The 17,039-nt window shown below is 37.6% G+C and overlaps 2 protein-coding genes across 3 annotated transcripts; both read right to left on the bottom strand.

Moving 5' to 3' along the window:
• Positions 1–629: 629 nt before the first annotated feature.
• LOC113637617 lies at positions 630–6,800 on the bottom strand. 2 transcript variants are annotated; one of them, XM_047818739.1, is made up of 8 exons: positions 6,586–6,800; positions 5,992–6,272; positions 2,110–3,821; positions 1,895–2,023; positions 1,553–1,795; positions 1,328–1,468; positions 1,028–1,153; positions 630–909 (listed from the first exon to the last, which is right to left on the bottom strand). In XM_047818739.1, exons 1-8 carry the CDS (start codon positions 6,606–6,608, stop codon positions 754–756), a joined length of 2,811 nt encoding a protein of 936 aa, XP_047674695.1. In that variant the 5' UTR covers positions 6,609–6,800; the 3' UTR covers positions 630–753. The 2 variants fall into 2 exon arrangements, with proteins under 2 accessions (XP_047674695.1, XP_026994147.2); XM_027138346.2 differs by having other exon boundaries at positions 631–909; positions 5,983–6,272.
• Positions 6,801–6,988: 188 nt separating this feature from the next.
• LOC113637541 (centrosome-associated protein 350-like) lies at positions 6,989–15,215 on the bottom strand. Its single transcript, XM_047818814.1, has 12 exons — positions 15,048–15,215; positions 14,186–14,544; positions 13,941–14,054; positions 13,716–13,826; positions 13,125–13,564; positions 12,523–12,617; positions 12,064–12,395; positions 11,859–11,965; positions 11,457–11,644; positions 7,850–7,931; positions 7,544–7,723; positions 6,989–7,326 (listed from the first exon to the last, which is right to left on the bottom strand). Exons 2-12 carry the CDS (start codon positions 14,538–14,540, stop codon positions 7,210–7,212), a joined length of 2,121 nt encoding a protein of 706 aa, XP_047674770.1. The 5' UTR covers positions 14,541–14,544; positions 15,048–15,215; the 3' UTR covers positions 6,989–7,209.
• Positions 15,216–17,039: the final 1,824 nt, after the last annotated feature.

The following is a 17,039-nucleotide window of genomic DNA, read 5'->3' as shown; positions in this document are numbered from 1 at the left end:
GGTATGCACTGGAGGACAAAATTGTGTATTTTAAATGAACTAAAAATATATTTGTGTATTTGCAGTGCACACCGTATATTGCACACATATTACACTTATGAAGTAAAAAGTCTTTGGACCAGGTATTGTTGACTGGATGTGAGGTGGGAGGGAATTCACCCATCTATGGCAGTTCACCAGGAATACTCATATTCACACATTTCTTCACGCTTAGAGCCAATATACACACTACTGACATGTCAAAGACACTGCATGTGTTGGGAGGTGGGAAGAAACCTGAAAACCCAGAGGAAACCCACACTAATCAGAAACTACAAACAGACAATTGCCTATAACCCAAGCTCCGACATAGGGACACCGAAGCTGGCAGAAGGAAAAGATAACCGCTGGTCCACACTTTATTGTGGTCAGAGATGTGTTGGTATTTGGAGCACACTGGATGGGATGACAAACTATTGTAGAACACACATTCATTCAAATTTGGGGTTACACAGTTTAGCCAAGACATAAGTTGTCTGGGGTTTTTTTTTTTGAAGAGGAAACTTGGAACCCAGAGGAAACCCTCAAAAACATCAAAACTCTAGAAAAACTATTAAAATTGTAAATAAAAATCTATTACCTATAACATAAATATATAAGCACACATTCCCTTTATTTGGTTTCTATTTTAAATGCATACACAGAATTGGAAAAAAAAAGTCAAGAAGTGACAAAGTTTGTAATTTTCCAAAAGACATGGTAAGGATGCCAAGTCTATATCATTTGTTGTCTGATATATATATGGTTAAGAACTGATATAGTGTCATCCAGAAGGAAGCTGAAAATCTCATTGGCCAGTCTCATTTTCACAGTGATCTGGTCATTACTGTAATCCACCCACTCCTTCTCCTCATTGTGGAGATCCTGAATCTACAAAAGATACAGTGTGCACATTATTGATAACAACCAACAAGTATATAATAGGCTACAAAAGTAATATTAATTATTCATATCGATATTCGGTTAAAATTGTAGTCATTATACGAACCAGGATGTAGTCCACTCTGTCTCTCTTAGCATACCAGTATTTGCACAGCGTTTGCAGCGTTTCTGTCCTTTCTTGATCAGTTTGTTCCAAATTAAGCACTTTCTGCGTTTCCCTTTTCACTGCATCCTTGATCAAATGTAGATACAGTACAAATATTTCGCTATTCAGTGTTTTTACATCAGCTGTATTTTGGTGCCTATGCTGATATAATTCAAATTTAACGTATTTAATTTTGATCTATCCTTAAAAATTAATGCTTTCTTGATAATACCGCACTTAAACTTTTATATCTGAGCTTACCTTTAAAAGTTTAACCGAAATTTGTCTTCTCTGTACATGTGAGATCATTGATTTATCCACTGTGTTCTGAAAAGTGCCACTCATTTCCAATATAACAGCACAAATCTTGTTCAGAATATCAGATGCTAACTGGAAAAGGACCTGACAGTAATACAAAATAAAAGGAAAATACACAATGAGTGTCCTACAGATTGTCAGCAGTTTAAATCAAGTATCATGACTCACCTGACTGTAGGTTTTGCGGCTTTCATCATCTATCAAGTAGTTTGGTGTTTCACAAACATCAAGTGCACTTCTGTTTGCCTGGCCACACAGAGTCTCAACCGTTTCATCAACTATTCTGTACACAATGCTGTGTTCATGAGGTTTGACCCGTATCTGTGGTGGAGTTACTGGATACACCTGCTGCCATTTATCCATGAGACGTGGTTTGTTAATCACATTTCCAGCTTCTTTTTTCTTAAAATTCTGCGGTTCAAAAAAGAAAAGATTGTGGACAAATGTGGTAAATATGAAAAAATCATTGCCAGTGTTTAATTCTACTGAAGCATAAAATTGGCTGCTTACAATGTCCTTTGGTTTACTGTCATGTGTTGATCCCATTTCCTGTATATTCTTTAAAGCATATAGAAAAATCTCTTCAGTTAACTTTTCTGTCCGAGCTTCAGAGTCATCCAGATGGCCTATAAAATCAATCTACAATAGAATGTGTTATAATCAAAAAAGTGCATTCAACTGATATCAAGTTTTTTTTTTTTTTTTTTTTTTCATTTATGACTCACATTTAATGGTGTTCTTTCACTGCATGGCAACTTATTGTCTGTGACTTCATCATTTTCACATGGCTCGTGTTGGAATGTCTGGTTTGGTGTTGATGAACCATGTTTATGAGAACAGTGTCTGCCAATTTGTCTTCTTTGCCCCTTACCAGAGGGTTTATTCCCATTCTCCATAGCTTGGTTATTGGTGGGATCCTCATCTGAGAATGTATCTTCATCCATGCCTGCATCTGGATCATTACAGTGCTCTACATGCAGAGGAGAAATGTCCTCAGCTCTGACCAGGACCCCACAGCTCTTCTGACACGTAAAATACTTTACACCTCTGAATGTGCCATTGTGATTTCCATTAGGGATATCAAGTGCAACTCCAGCCCAGAAGCCATCAGCAAAAGCAGTGTATCCCTTATATTTAAGAACTCCTGGTCTTGAGTTGCAAACAAGAACCCTGTCTCCAATATTAAAGGAGGACAAAGGATCTTGGCTTTCCTTACTGTCATCCACAAGAAGAGAGCTGGTGGATTCTGAACCCTCGTCATCCTGATCCTGCTCTGAAAAATGTAGCATTTGACACAAATCATCGGAGTTAGCATCATTATTAATGGTCTTACTTGGCATCTCTGTATCTCTCCTGCAATACAAGTCCACAGGAAGAGGAGGTATGTTCTCGCTACTTATGGAAATGTCGTCAAGACAGTCGGGTGGAGCTGGAAGATCCTCCTCACTAGTCCATGTAATTATCTCAAAGGCAGGTGAAGGAGGTACTAAATTGTTGATATCTAGTCCTGGGCCACCTCCTCCTTTATGTGACAGAGGAAACTCAGCACTTCCGTATGACAAGACCTCATCTACAGGAGAGAGAATCTCGGACAGGTTGGATTCTGCTGTGATTTGCTTTTGACTATGAAGCAGACCATAGGGATCAACTTCATAGTGTTTATTGTTGAACTGTTGGTAACAAGGAAGAGATTCTGGGATTAGGGTACACTTTTCGGCATAGACCAAAGCAAATGTGCCTGCATCAGATTTCTCTTCACTGTGAACATCCTTCTCTTCTTCAGACCAGACCAGTCCTTCACTCTGGAGGGAAAATGGTTCTGATTTATCTTCTGCCTCAGAAAGGCTATCATCACAAGACGGGCTGTCAGTCTCTTTTATATCACTTCTTACAGAGAGGACTGAATTTGTAACAAGTGGTTTTTCTATCATTGAATCTTTTATGTTCTGCCACTTCAGATTTTCAGAGATCTCAGAGGCTAAATCAATCTCATGTGTCTGAGTATAAGCTGTGCTTGACTTCCTGGAGACATCACAAATCTCATGATTATTGTTGAATACCACACTTTGCAAATGATGGCCGTTTTGTACATTAAGAGTCAGATTGTCAGTTATTACCTCACTACAGTCTACAGTCATTTTAAATGAAGAGGAATGTGGCCTTAGTTTCTCTTGAAACCTTGCTTCTCTTTTTTCTCCAGGTTCTTGATGTAAGTCTTCATAATCATAGGGCAGATCTTCCTCTATATCAGAGGACAAACAGGACACTATGGGGGCATTGTCAGATGTTCCACAGCTAGGCCGGTTGTGTTCTGATGTGAAATGATGAACATCCTTTAGAGGCTTCCAGTGGACTTTTTCTCTTGAGTGTGTTTCAGTGCTTTTCATTGGGCTCACCTTTGGATGAGGGCTCTTGACTTTTTTTGCAGGCTTGGGCTCTGTAAGGACAAACTTCATTCAAGTAAAATATCATAGATGTCTGTAATTAATTGAGCAAAAACATCTATTAAATTATGCATATGCAAATACAGTCAACTCCAGTTATTGACACACTTCTGAAGAACATGCAAAAAATGTATAAAACTATATTACAAAAAAAAAAATCAATACTTTTAATAAATAATTCTCATAAATCTTAGGGGTTTCTTTAAATAAGGGTTCCCCCCCCCCCCCCTTAGGGTTTTTTTTTTCTTTAATCTGTTGAACCACAAAATGAAACTATGTCTTGTGGTCAGATGAAAATATTTGACCATTAATTTTATCAGCATGTTTGATGAAATATTCTGGCTGGTGGTTTTGTGAAGATTGGTCTTTTGATTGACGTGATTAATTGCATGATGCTACTCAATTCTATTTGAAAGTGGGACAGTTTATGTACGCTGTATCATTTCAGTTTGCCACCACAGGAACCAAGTGTCCCAAACATGTTCAAGTATCACAATCAGGGGCATTGTAAGTGGGGGGAAAAGGGTGACTGTGTACAAGGGACCTGGCATGTGATGGGCCCTCGACGATCATTTTAGAATTTGTATTAATGTTATTATTTTATTATCTGCGCGATCTATTTGACAGTCACATGTGCTACTTCTAGTTCTCCGCTGCTTTGACACAAATCTACGTAGACCCCTCCCACCTTGAGCGTGCATGCAGCAATGCACTGACTGGACATTATTTTATTGGTCGCCTATAGAAACGATGCAAAAGGCGCATTGGCTGTGAGGGATAGTAGAGAGTGCGCAGACTTGGTGGATGATACAGGGGAGTTTGTGAGTGTTCCGCCGGAGAATTATTTTTAGAGATTAAATGTGAATATAAAACAATTGTGTGTTTTTGCATCAAAATTTTATGAACGTGGTCCAACATGTTACATGAATAATGGTATATATAATTGTAAACTGGCAAAGTATGAATGAATAAAAAAAATTAAGCACATAACACTCTGTTCCAGAAACAGCCACAGAAAGTGAACTGCATTTTTTATAAAAAGATACTGAGTTGTTCCATCTATTTTAAAGGTTAGGACATATTATGATCAAAATACAAATAACACGTTTTTATACTATTTTATACATGATATACTTCAATGCTGCAAGGCAGTAATTCACAAGCGGTTACTAAATAACTGAATCATATGTCCTGTCTATAGTAATGCAAATTTTAATATACTAATTGCTATTCATTTTACATTATCCTTAAAAAAAATGAAATAGGGGCCCCCACACAGTATCTTTGCATAGGGCCCACGATCCTGTGCTATGCCCCTGATCACAAGACTGCTGTTGACAAATCATGGCCCTTAGACACATGGTTTGCCAAGGCAGGTGTGGAAGAACAGGTGTCCTGCACAAATCCCTGTTGTTGTAGTTTAGCCACATGTTTTTGTGGCTAAACTCGCACAATTTCCCATAGTTACACTCCACGATTTAGTGGAATACTTTAGATTCATCAGTCCAGTTCATAATTAGTCTCATCTAGAGACGTTCTTAAATACCATTCATGTAATTTTCTTTGTGCCTGGTCACAGTAATTTCTTAGCTATTTCTATTTCCCAAAACATACACAAGGTTGTAGCCTATTATAAATCACTGCAATCCAGAACAGGCAGTGACTAAGGATGAAGGAATGAACATCATAAAAACATTACTCATTGCTACATGGTCTTGTTAATGAATTTGGTCTGTGTTTAGTCCACAAGCTGACCACCCGTATGAAAATAATATGCTCCCACTTAAACCTTTTCCCTTTTTTCCCAGCGGAATCCTTCAAAAAAGAATAGTGTGCTTTCTATCAAAGTCTGTGTTTGTATATGTTGTAATTATATTAAATAATTATATTTTGAATTTTCATGAATGCTACCAATAATTTAGGAATTGACTGTATTGATGCAACACAATACCACAGTATGTCAGTATGTAACTAATGACTGAATGATTCAGCCAAGAGCATGAGTCAGCAAAAATGCTGGACATACACTGTACATCACCGCAGACATTGAATTACAGCTGCCTCAACAATGATTTTGATTTTGCTGTTGTGATAAATGAAGAAGAATAGTTAAAAACCTCCTAAATCTATGTTAAATAAGATCTTTACATTTACCTGACCCACCGTAACCATGAGGTTTAGAGTTTGCCTTTAGTGATTCCGGTTTATGTGGAGATTTTCCATCCTCTCTTTTTACTTTTCTCTCAGTGCTGATGTTATGACATGGCTTGCTTCGATGGCTGTATGATGAGAAACATTTTGGGTCACCTGAATCTTTGGACCCTGCTTTCTGAAGGATCTCCTGCTCTGCTGGGATATTATGTTCTCCCAAACTTCTCTTCCTCCCAAGACTCCATACCTCATCTGTAGTTAGAAGTCTCCTCAGGCCTGCTTTAGTAAGAAACCTGTGGAAACAAAAATAAAGTTAGCTTTCACTCTATTGACATTGGGTCAGGCTAGGCCATATTCTGATGGCTTCATATTGCAGCACGATCAGCTTCTCGGCACAAGAGCCACATAAAACCGCTTCATCACCCTACATGAAAGACAGCATTGATCTTCTCAGAAATGCACTCTGGTGGAATCCCTGATGTCTTTTTTCCACCAGTATTAGTTTTCAAGTCACATGTCTTCATTATGTAATATAAAGACACTCAGGCCTTGCATGCGAAAGAGAAAGTCAGATAGAAAAAAGAGACTGTAATTGCTTATACCTACCCTGGTCTGTTCATGGCTGGCATAGTGGCATGATAGAGCCACAGAATCTAACAGATCGAGATACATTAGACTATCCTCCTTCAGAATCCCCAGTGAGAAACTGTAGCCACTCCCCAAATCACCACTTGCAGTCCTATCTTAGTGTGAGCTGGAAGAGCAGCATCATACAGCAGCCTGCATCCCTCTCTTCAGCCGTGCCCTCCTTTCCTTTTCAATACCCTCTCTCTCTCTCTCTCTCTCTCTCTCTCTCTCTCTCTCTCTCTCTCTCTCTCTCTCTCTCTCTCTCTCTCCAATGATTCTGCCTCTCCTATCCAACCCCCTCTGTACTCTCTCTCTCTCTTTCTCTCTGCTTCCTTCCATTACTTAGAGTAATTACACTGAGTGGTGCATTGTAACAGTGATAGAGTACAGTGCATACCTAAGACAACAAGCTCATGATATTCCCGTTCTTTGCTGCAGGCTTATGCTTCAGAAAATTGCCAAGTGATGTGTGTCATGCTTCACAGCCCTGGTGTGTGCTAAATGCTGCACTGCAGCATTTCATAAATCCCTAAGAGATTGCACGTCAAACCAGAATGGACTTCGGTGGCCACTGTGAAACAATGCTAAACAGCTCTCCTCTGTTTAATGCATGACAGTAGAAGTGAATGGTGACACTTGCCTCCCCTGCTTGCTTGGCAGCTTATCTTCGCCTCTGGCAGCTGGTTTAATCCCAGGCTTTGTGATTAAACTTTTTTCCTCCTGTAGAAAATAAGAAATAACACAGCATGGTTGTGGAGCAACACCTGAGAACTGTGGATAAACGGTGGGTAATAATCTGTCCAACTCTCCTACTCAAATCCTTCCCCAAATACAGTGATAGTTCTTATGGCATTTTATATCAGGTCAATTATTAATAGAGAGGCACTGCCTGGTGGGCAGGATGCCAGATGAAGGCAGGGAGATGCACAGTAGTTACCAATGTTGAAAATGCATCTGTGGGCCTGGAATCAGTGTCAGTCATGGCCTGGTTCTCTAGCATTTGTCGAATGTGAGTAGTTGAATTCTTGATGTTTAGGATGTCTCTGTGATGGTAAAGAAGGAGTTGACGCTGTTGCTGCCCACATTTATAAATATTGTGCCAAAGGTGGATTTCTGCCTGGTAAAAAATGTGGCATTTATGAAATTTATAGAAATAATCTATAATGCATAACCCTTTCAACAATCTACAATGCTAAGCTTTTTTTAAATGTTAAAACAATGCAAAACATTTTTTAGACTTTACCTCCTCACATCTCAGTCTTTTAACAACTTCTTCCTGCCTCTTCTTGATTTCACTCACAGAAACCTCATCTGATAGAGCATTCCTGATAAAGATAAAATAAACCACATTATAAAAGAAGGCTTATGACTATGATTCAAGCAACTGGTCATCACTTAAAACACTCAGTAAAGGACAAATGTACAGTATATGTAGAGTGGGCACATTAATTATTTGACCCCTGTACGTTTACCCCCTCACAAAGAAATTAACGAGATTAACTAGAATTTTTATGGTAGGTTAAAAATACAGAAAAAGAAATTAATGAAAGATTATAAATTAAATTTGAATTTGATCGAGTGAAATAAGTATTTGAACCAGCAAGATTTCTGACCCGCAAAGACCGGTCATGTTTCCATGAGGCACACAAATTAGTCCTGTTTCTTTAGGAAAGAACTCCTGATCTCAACTTCTGTGTATTAAAGACACCTGTCACAGAAGCAGTCTCTTCCGTTCAAACCTCTCCACCACCATTGGTAAGACCAAAGAGCTGTCAAAGGAAGTCAAGGACAAGGTTGTAGACCTGCACAAGGCAGGAATAGGCTACAAGACCATCAGCAAGAAGCTTGGTGAGAAAGAGACCAGAGCAATAATTAGAGAATGGAAGAAATACAAGATAATATTTAATGTCCCCACTCTGAAACTCCCTACAAGAGCTCACCTCGTGGGGCGAGGATGATTAAGAAAGTTGAGGGATCTGCCCAGTATTACACAGGAGGTGCTTGTTAATAATGTTGAGAGCTGGGACCACAGTCACCAAGAAAACATTTGGTAACACATTTTGTTGTAATGAATTGAGATCCTGCAGTACTTGCAAGGTCCCCGCTCAAGACGTCTCATGCACATGCCCGTCTGAGGTTTTCCAATGAACACCTGAATGATTTTGAGAAGGTGTAGGAGAATGTGATGAGACAGAAATTTAGCTCTTTGACATCAAATCAACTTGCCATGTTTGCAGGCAGAGAAATGCTGAATATGATCCCAAAAACAGCATCCCCACTGTCAAACATGGAGGTGGAAACATTCTGCTTTGAGGCTGTTTCTCTGCTAAGGGTATAGGAAGACTTGAGGGGCCGATGAACAGGGCTATGCATCATAGAATCTTGGATGAGAACCTCCTGGCCTCAGTCAGAACACTGAAGAATTGTCCTGGATGGGTTCTCCAGCATGACAAGGACCCAAAACAAATGGTCAAGGCAGCAAGATAGTGGTTCAAGAAGAAATACATTAAGATCCCTGATTGGCCTAGCCAGTCTCCAGACCTTATTCCCAGAAAATTTGTGGAAGGAGGTGAAATGTCCAGTTGTCAAGCAAAAGCCTCGAAACCCTTTCTTGGAAATAAGTTAGTGTAGGACCAAGAGGACATACATATCTGACCCCTGCTCATGCTTATGAGATACACATCTGACCCCCTTCTCATGCTTATGATATACATTTCTGACACCCTGCTCATGCTTATGAGCTACATTTCTGACCCCCTGCTTATGTGCTACATATCTGACCACTTGCTTCCACCCATGAGCTAGTATTTTACAAGCCACATGAAATTACTAATGGTGTACAATTTAACTGACCCCCTGTACATCATCTATCGATGAAAAGGATACACTCACATCAACAGTTACACTGATGCCGTTGTATTTCTCAAACTGTTTTTGAGTGTTTTAGTCAAAGCAGCATTGTTATGTAAGGAATAAATGTCTCACATTAAACTGTTATAGGATAATAATATAGCTGGGTGGTGTAATGCAGCCTGATGTAAAGCAGAGGATTATTTTCTAAAAATATCCTCGCAATGTTTTATTATCCTCTTACGCCTCTGGAATGTATTATAGAAAGATACAACATATTATTTTCCATTTATAGTTATGCTTGATGTTATGTCAAATTTTCCTTGTCTATTGATATTAATAAGACAAAAAATGCAGCTTATCAGGTTAGAGAAACTGCAAAGCACTTCATCCTGTAAACTTTCCTATGCCAGACAACTTGCTATGTCGGAAACACAGCTCTGACTGTGACTTCTATAAAGTCTCCTCATAGAAAACATTTAAATCCATTCATGTTGACTGTCCACTGTGTGATTTTAACTGGTATTGAAACTTGTTACTAATATGTTGTAAAAGAGTAAAAGTGTAAATTTACTTTTGCTGAAGAAGTGGCAAGATTGTACTGTATATCAATAAATAAATGTGACTGCTTTAGTGTGTGTCTCTTGGTACAGTAATTTGTATCTCAGTTCCAACATGTATGTATAATTACCATAGTATGTATTATTTGTTAATTCTCAATGTACCTTTAATATCCTACATGCAATTGCTTTGTTTTTTTTTATTTTTTTATTTTTATTTTTATTATTTTTTTTTTATACTTCGGTTTAGCGTTATTTCACCAATCTTTATCAAGATCATTCAGGTTGACAAAGTGTAAAGTTGACAAGTGTTCATCAACATGTCTTCAGAATTCTCGGCTCTCCTAGATCCAATAAAACCTGAGCAAAGTAAGTACAGTGCATGAGTGGAATTGTAGCTCTTCCTCTGAAGTTGAATGGTTTAGGTTTAATCTCTAACCACTAAAATACTGTTAAACTTGGCTGCCTTTTCACACTGACCAGACCACAATGGAGAGGTGAAAATTAAACTGACAGCATCCCTGTATAGTATGTTCAGTAGGGGTAACTTGAAAGTGATTGGCTATTTCTAAAAACTAATGAATAACATGTTTCAGGCTAAACTAGAAGAATAAACAAAATATTGACACGAATTTTAGTGGCTATTTTGTAACAAGGTACATTTAATTGGCCTTAATTAAACTTTCATTTGGATCACTAAATTAGCACTAAAAATCAATATGTACAACTATAACTGAATTAGAGTAACAGTATCCCACAGAAGTGAGTACACCCCTCACATTTTTGTAAATATTTTATTATATCTTTTCATGAAGAAATGACACTTTTCTATAATGTAAAGTAGTGTACAGCTTATAATAACTGTAAATTTGTTGTCCCCTCAAAATAACTCAACAGACAGCCATTAATGTCTAAACCACTGGCCACAAAAGTGAGTACACCCCAAGTGAAAATGTCTAAATTGGGCCCAATTCGACATTTTCTCTCCCCGGTGTCATGTGATTCGTTAGTGTTACGCGGTCTCATGTGTGAATGACGAACAGGTGGACATTTTCACTTAGGGATGTACTCACTCAGTAGCCCTATTTTAGTGTTCAGTTTAGGACAGTAGATGGCAGTTGGCTGTATATATTTGCCATGTACCGTTTCTCAACCCAGCAATAACACTTCCAGAATCTTAGCAACACTGCTGCATCTGAAACATTCAAACCAGAACACATTACTAAGCCATTACCTTGACAGTGTCACTGCTGTTGACAGAATAAATAACAGCCTACAATCTACATTCAGGCAGTTGTTTTGCACTAGTGGATGGGGTAGAAAGACTCACAAATTGAGCAAAATGATTTTAATAAAATGAAGTGTGAGTATAGGCTTGTCACAAATTTACTTGAAAAGAAACGGAAATCAAATCGGAATTTGTACTATTGTAACACTCACTTCTTACAGTGCTCCAGCCATGTGAGCTCAGTCTGAGTTCTCTCCCACAGTGCTTTTTTTCTGAGTCTGAAGAGGGCACTAAGCTGGCGTGCCCTGAGCTCCTCTTCTCTGATAAACTGCTGACTCTGTGCCAGCGAGAGGTGGCATTGGAACTGTCCCTGACTGTACATCCCACTCAGTTCACTCCACTGCACACAGCATGTAATGCATGAACTAGTATTTATGTCAGATAAAATGACTTTATAACTGTATGGTGTCATACATTAGGCTATAGTTCAGTCAGCTGTTTGTGAACTAACAAATTGTTTCACTGGTAAAGGATGTTTACACCATATATTTCATGACATTACTGTATGAGAGAAACCCAGCACTGAGTATATGTGTTATCATCCTCTGTCATACCTTGCAAGTAGAGTCTGTGCTTTCAGAGCCGTCACCTTGATCTGATGCGCACTGAATCGTTTTCTGTTCTCTTTGTAGAGCACACATCACTGGACAAGCTTGCTTATCTACAATACATATTAAGAAATTCACTCACTTCTCACATTCTTTGTCATTTCAAAGCCATAATTTTTTTTATCTGTCAGTGACCATGTTACCTACTTACCTACACTGTTTTTTATTTCTTTCTTTAAGGGCACATTTCCATTAGTGGATGCAGACTCTTTATTTTTTTTATTTTTTTTATCTTTTCGGTCTGCAGTTTCATGACTAATGGACCTTGTGTGGTTCAGAGATGCTTTATTAACACCAATGCCAAGCCGTACAGTCTCATTCTTTACACGTTCATCAAGAGAGGTGATTGTCTTTCTGAGCACCTCCACTCTGTGTCTCTGAGCCTGAGGCAGGATAATCAAAGATCTATTCACATCAAACGGGCAGGCAGAATTATTGTTTTTAGACTCGGCATCAGAAAACATCTCCATCGTCAAAGTTTTACTACATAAACAAAAACAGACAATAGAACCAATTATATGCATTATTGCATGATTAACAATGGCACATTATGACTTTTCTCTAAAACAATAAAACATTGAAACCTAATACTAGATAATGCTGCCCTCACCTGGATGTATCCAAAACAACACATTGTGCATTGTGCTGCAGTCCAAAAGTCTTGCTACTTGCAGCAAATTGTTCCTTGTCAGCATGTTTACTTTTCTAAGAAATTAAATGTTAGGAAATACAGCATCAGAGCCAACTCAGATGAAACAATGGATTTTTTGCCATTATTCACACAATGGGACTCATTTTATTGATTCATTTCATTACTGATCATTTAATCACTGGCTTGTTAAAAACATCCTGTAATATGGTGTATGTAAAAGAAAAAACAATACAGCTACATTTAACTATATAAAAAAACTTGAAAAAAGAAAATAAAAGAAAAATAAATAATATTTCGGTCAAACAGCAGGTACCATAACAACAATTCAGTGCTTATAATCATGAATACTTTAATAATTATTAGAGGTGCTGTATTAGAGTCATTGCTGTGAAGTGTTGTTAAAATTACAGAGCAGAAGAAAAGTGAGAGAACAACTTTACACAGTGGGATGAACCGAGGTCTATGCAGCTGAATTAAATGGACGGCTGCATTGGAAATAATTGCTATAACATATTCAATAAGCTGCAGGGCACTAATTCCAGACACATCTCAATACATACCTCGGACTGTTGTGTCTGCTGTTTCTTGGTCTTGAAAAGAGCTTCTTTTTGTTTTTTCACTATGTCTTGCACACTTCTTCTCTTCCTCTCCTGCTCAAATTCCACCTTTCTTCTCATCTGTTGTTTCCTTCTTCTCCTCTCAATGATTTGTCGTTGCATATATTCATGTACCTCTTGTGAATTTTGCCTCTGCGCTGTACTTTGTTTGACAGGACCTTTATTCTCCTTCCTTTTCACACGCATGTGCCATGTAGAAATGCTTTTACCACAACTACCAGAAGAGATTTTTGCTTGGTTAGAGGGATGTGAAATGTTTCTTTGAGGATGATGACATGATTTCTCAATCACATTTGGTTCTTTAGATCTTTGTTTTGAAAAACCTTGAGTGTTCAATGCGGCAATCTGTTGACGATCCCTCTGTGTGACTTTTTCCTTGTGGTCTGTAAATTAAACAATGAGCTTGATGAAGAATTGCAATTCAATTTACATAAATATAAGGACTTTTTTTGTACAATAGAGGCTGGATCTTATGATGCTCATATGTTGTAAGTGTATTGTACCACAATAAAAGCACTGAATTCTGCAGCCTACTCTTGGTGGTGTTCTCCTGGGATTCTGAGGTCTTCATGCACTGGGAATCTAAGACCTTTGCCACAAGCTTCTGGGCATCTCTCCAAGCAGATATGTATGTATAATGTTCTTCTATATCATTGAGAAGGAAAAATGTATAACCCTGTGTTATTGCACTATTCTAACTTAAGACATCATTTTGGTAAAGCTGGTTTGAAAGAAGTTACGTTTACTTCGGAAACTTACGTTTTCTAGGAGCAGCACCTTTGAGGACTTGGTTCATTTGGCGGTCTTTGCCTGAGGACGGGTTTATATCGGCTTTCCATCGAGACACAGGTATACCCGTTTGTACTTCTTCCCCTAGCCAAAGGAATCATTACACCACAATCCATTATAATTTAATTCCACTAAGTCCTTATATCTGTTTTACAGGAGCTTTTATGAGATCATTGCTCATTTTGAGCTCACCGAAGCTCAGATACATTACAGACCTTTGCTGTGCACTCTGCAGACTTTTCTGATTATGTGATCTTGACATTTAATCTCAGTTACTGGACTTGAAGATGTTGTTTCCAGCTTCTGCTGCTGAATCTTTGCCCTTAGTTTCTCAAGGGCCTTTGATTTTGGGGAGCCCCTTTTCAGAAGGTCCACAGGCCTGGCCTTTGCCAGTGAGGTAAGAAACAGAGCACTATTTTGTTGGGATCCTTGGATATGAGACTCATACTGCTGGAGAGGAATTACCTCAGAAGCATCTTTGCACATCTGAAGTGGAAGCTGATCTTCGTGTGAGATCTCCAAGAGATAAGCATCGGAGTGGGGCTCAACATGTATTATGTCACACCACATGTTCCTGGTGTTGAAAAGCATGAATAGTCTTAGAGACTCTTACAAAACTGTTTACAAAACTATACATCCAATGAAATTGCACACATCTGAATATATCTCGCAACAAACCAACAAACCAAGAGATATAATGAAACAAAAGTTATAGCAATTATGTAAAGAATGAAGAGATAAATATTGCATCTTAAATATACAAATGTTGCCAAGTTGATGCATAGAGAGACTGAAAGTCCAAAAGAGTTTTTATAAGACCAATTGAGTTTTTATATTTTAATATTTGACTATTATTTTACCTTAAAAATACCCCCTTTTTTAACCAATGTTTTTAGCTAATTTATGTAATTATTATTATTATTATTATTAATACTATTTGTTTTTTTATTTTTTTTTAATTAAAACAATTATACATGAAAATAATATATGAATTATTTTGGATGCTTTCTGGTAGAATTTTTGATCACAAATTTACAAACATTACCAGCTTTAAAAGGAAAAGGAGAAGAAAGTTACCTTGATATATATAAAGCAGCTAAACGGTCGTATCTTTGTGTAGAAATATCTGTAATTAGTAAAAACTCTACAGGGTTTAAACTCTGCCTTCCTTAATTCTGTAGTTTTGAGTTATTTTGATGACCTCGGTTTCAATCCGCCATGCAACGATTTTGTTAGAATGTTTGTCACGCGCTCTCTTAGTAACAGTGTCCTAGCGCAGCACGTGCACAGAAGAAAACTCGCCCCCCCACAGAGTCATTTCACTCACCTCATTGCTTTTTATCTTCTGTCAACGTTCATTGGACAGTTCACTACGAGTCGAAATTATACTAAAGCAAAGCTGTACAATGCAATCCCCGAATCCATGAAAGTCGGTCTGTGCCATGAATCCTGTATGCTCTTTATTCTAAGCATCCTTTATTCTAAGCAATAGATAGTGGGAATTGGATATGTCACATTTATTCCCATAACCATTCCCTGTATATTTGCATCATCATCTTGTGCTTTCTCTGTCGAAACCATGCAAGTAAACCAGCACCAGTGCTTTGCAAAGGCCATTTCAATCTCCAGATGTGATTCAATTCAATTTAATTCAAATGCATTTGTATATGTTTCAAAGCAGCTTTACAGAACATAAACATAAAACAAAAGGTTAATATAAAGAATAATATAAAGATTAATATAATACAAAAATTAAAGATTAATATTAAATATATTTTAATGTGTTTGTATTTATCCCCAATGAGCAAGTCTGAGGTGACTCAGGTGACTGTGAGGAGGAAAAACTCCCTTGAATGGCAAAGGAAGAAACCTTGAGAGGAACCTCATCCTCATATGGGTGACACTGGAGGGTGTGATTATAAATATACAGTCTGATAAATGTTGTATTGATGAGGAGATTGTTGTCCTCAAAGGCCATATGGAGTTTGCATCTCCTCTTTAGTATACTGTAGCAGAGTCTAACTGGAGATGTTACATCTCTAGATGCTTCAGGATCCTCACATAGTCACAGATCCCTTTTTATAAACCTGTGCTCCACGTGCACAGACCTATATAGATGCTTGGATAAATTTTTGCAGTTTGTAAATGCCTCTTCAAGTACACCAAACCTTGCTTTTTATTTTAGTAGGAGGCGTAATGTGTGTGCATTATATAAGACAGTATTCACTAAAGATTAAGTGTTGAAATTGCAATAATAGCCTGTTATTCATTTTAAGTATTAATTTTCTACTTCTAGAACTACAGGTGTGTTATGGCAGCAGATGGTACATTTTCCTGTCCGTTGGTATGATGACATTTTCCTGGTTCATTAAATAATTAATCCAGTGCTCTTTACCTTATGATTTGTGAATGCACCATGTTGACCAGGACCTTCATTTTCACCAATCATGAGCGTCAAAAGTATTTTAATGTGGGCAACCTCAAAACTGCTAAACTAGAAAAACAGTGTTTCTGGTGACTGAGATTTTAAATTGAAATCTGAAATTATTTGTGACAACAATTAGTTTTCATTTATTTTGTTTTAATTCTTTTCTCATATGCATGTTTTTGAAAAGAAAACACATTTTAAATATCTTTTTGTTAGAAACTTTATACAGTCAGTGTTGCAAGATCATTTATTACAGTTATCACAGTAGTGGTATAAAAGAATATTATTACCTCAGTATTAAGTCAACAATTTTCCCAGCAGTCATAGAACATACTAAATTGAGGGCTTAACCTAGATAACTTTTGTATGTGCAAAGTGGAGTGCCACTATGTCTTGCTTTGATAAATCATCTGAAGACTTCAGAAGGTTCATCGGGCTCAGTAAAAATACTTAAATTCTTTAAATTCAAACACTTAGTTTTAGAAGTGCTCCATTATCTCAGACCATACAGGTTGGACATCTTTGAAGAAAATGGAAAATGGGGGACACATTCAGTCATTCCTACCTGCAAACATATTGATTTTGTGTTTTCTTGTAACAGCATCCTATGAGGATTTCACTGCAGAGTAACAAACCAAAAC

Source organism: Tachysurus fulvidraco, chromosome 9, assembly GCF_022655615.1.
Source record: "Tachysurus fulvidraco isolate hzauxx_2018 chromosome 9, HZAU_PFXX_2.0, whole genome shotgun sequence".
NCBI lineage: Eukaryota > Metazoa > Chordata > Actinopteri > Siluriformes > Bagridae > Tachysurus > Tachysurus fulvidraco.
The sequence above is the reverse complement of the archived record's forward strand: the minus strand, read 5'-3'. Positions and strand labels throughout refer to the sequence as shown.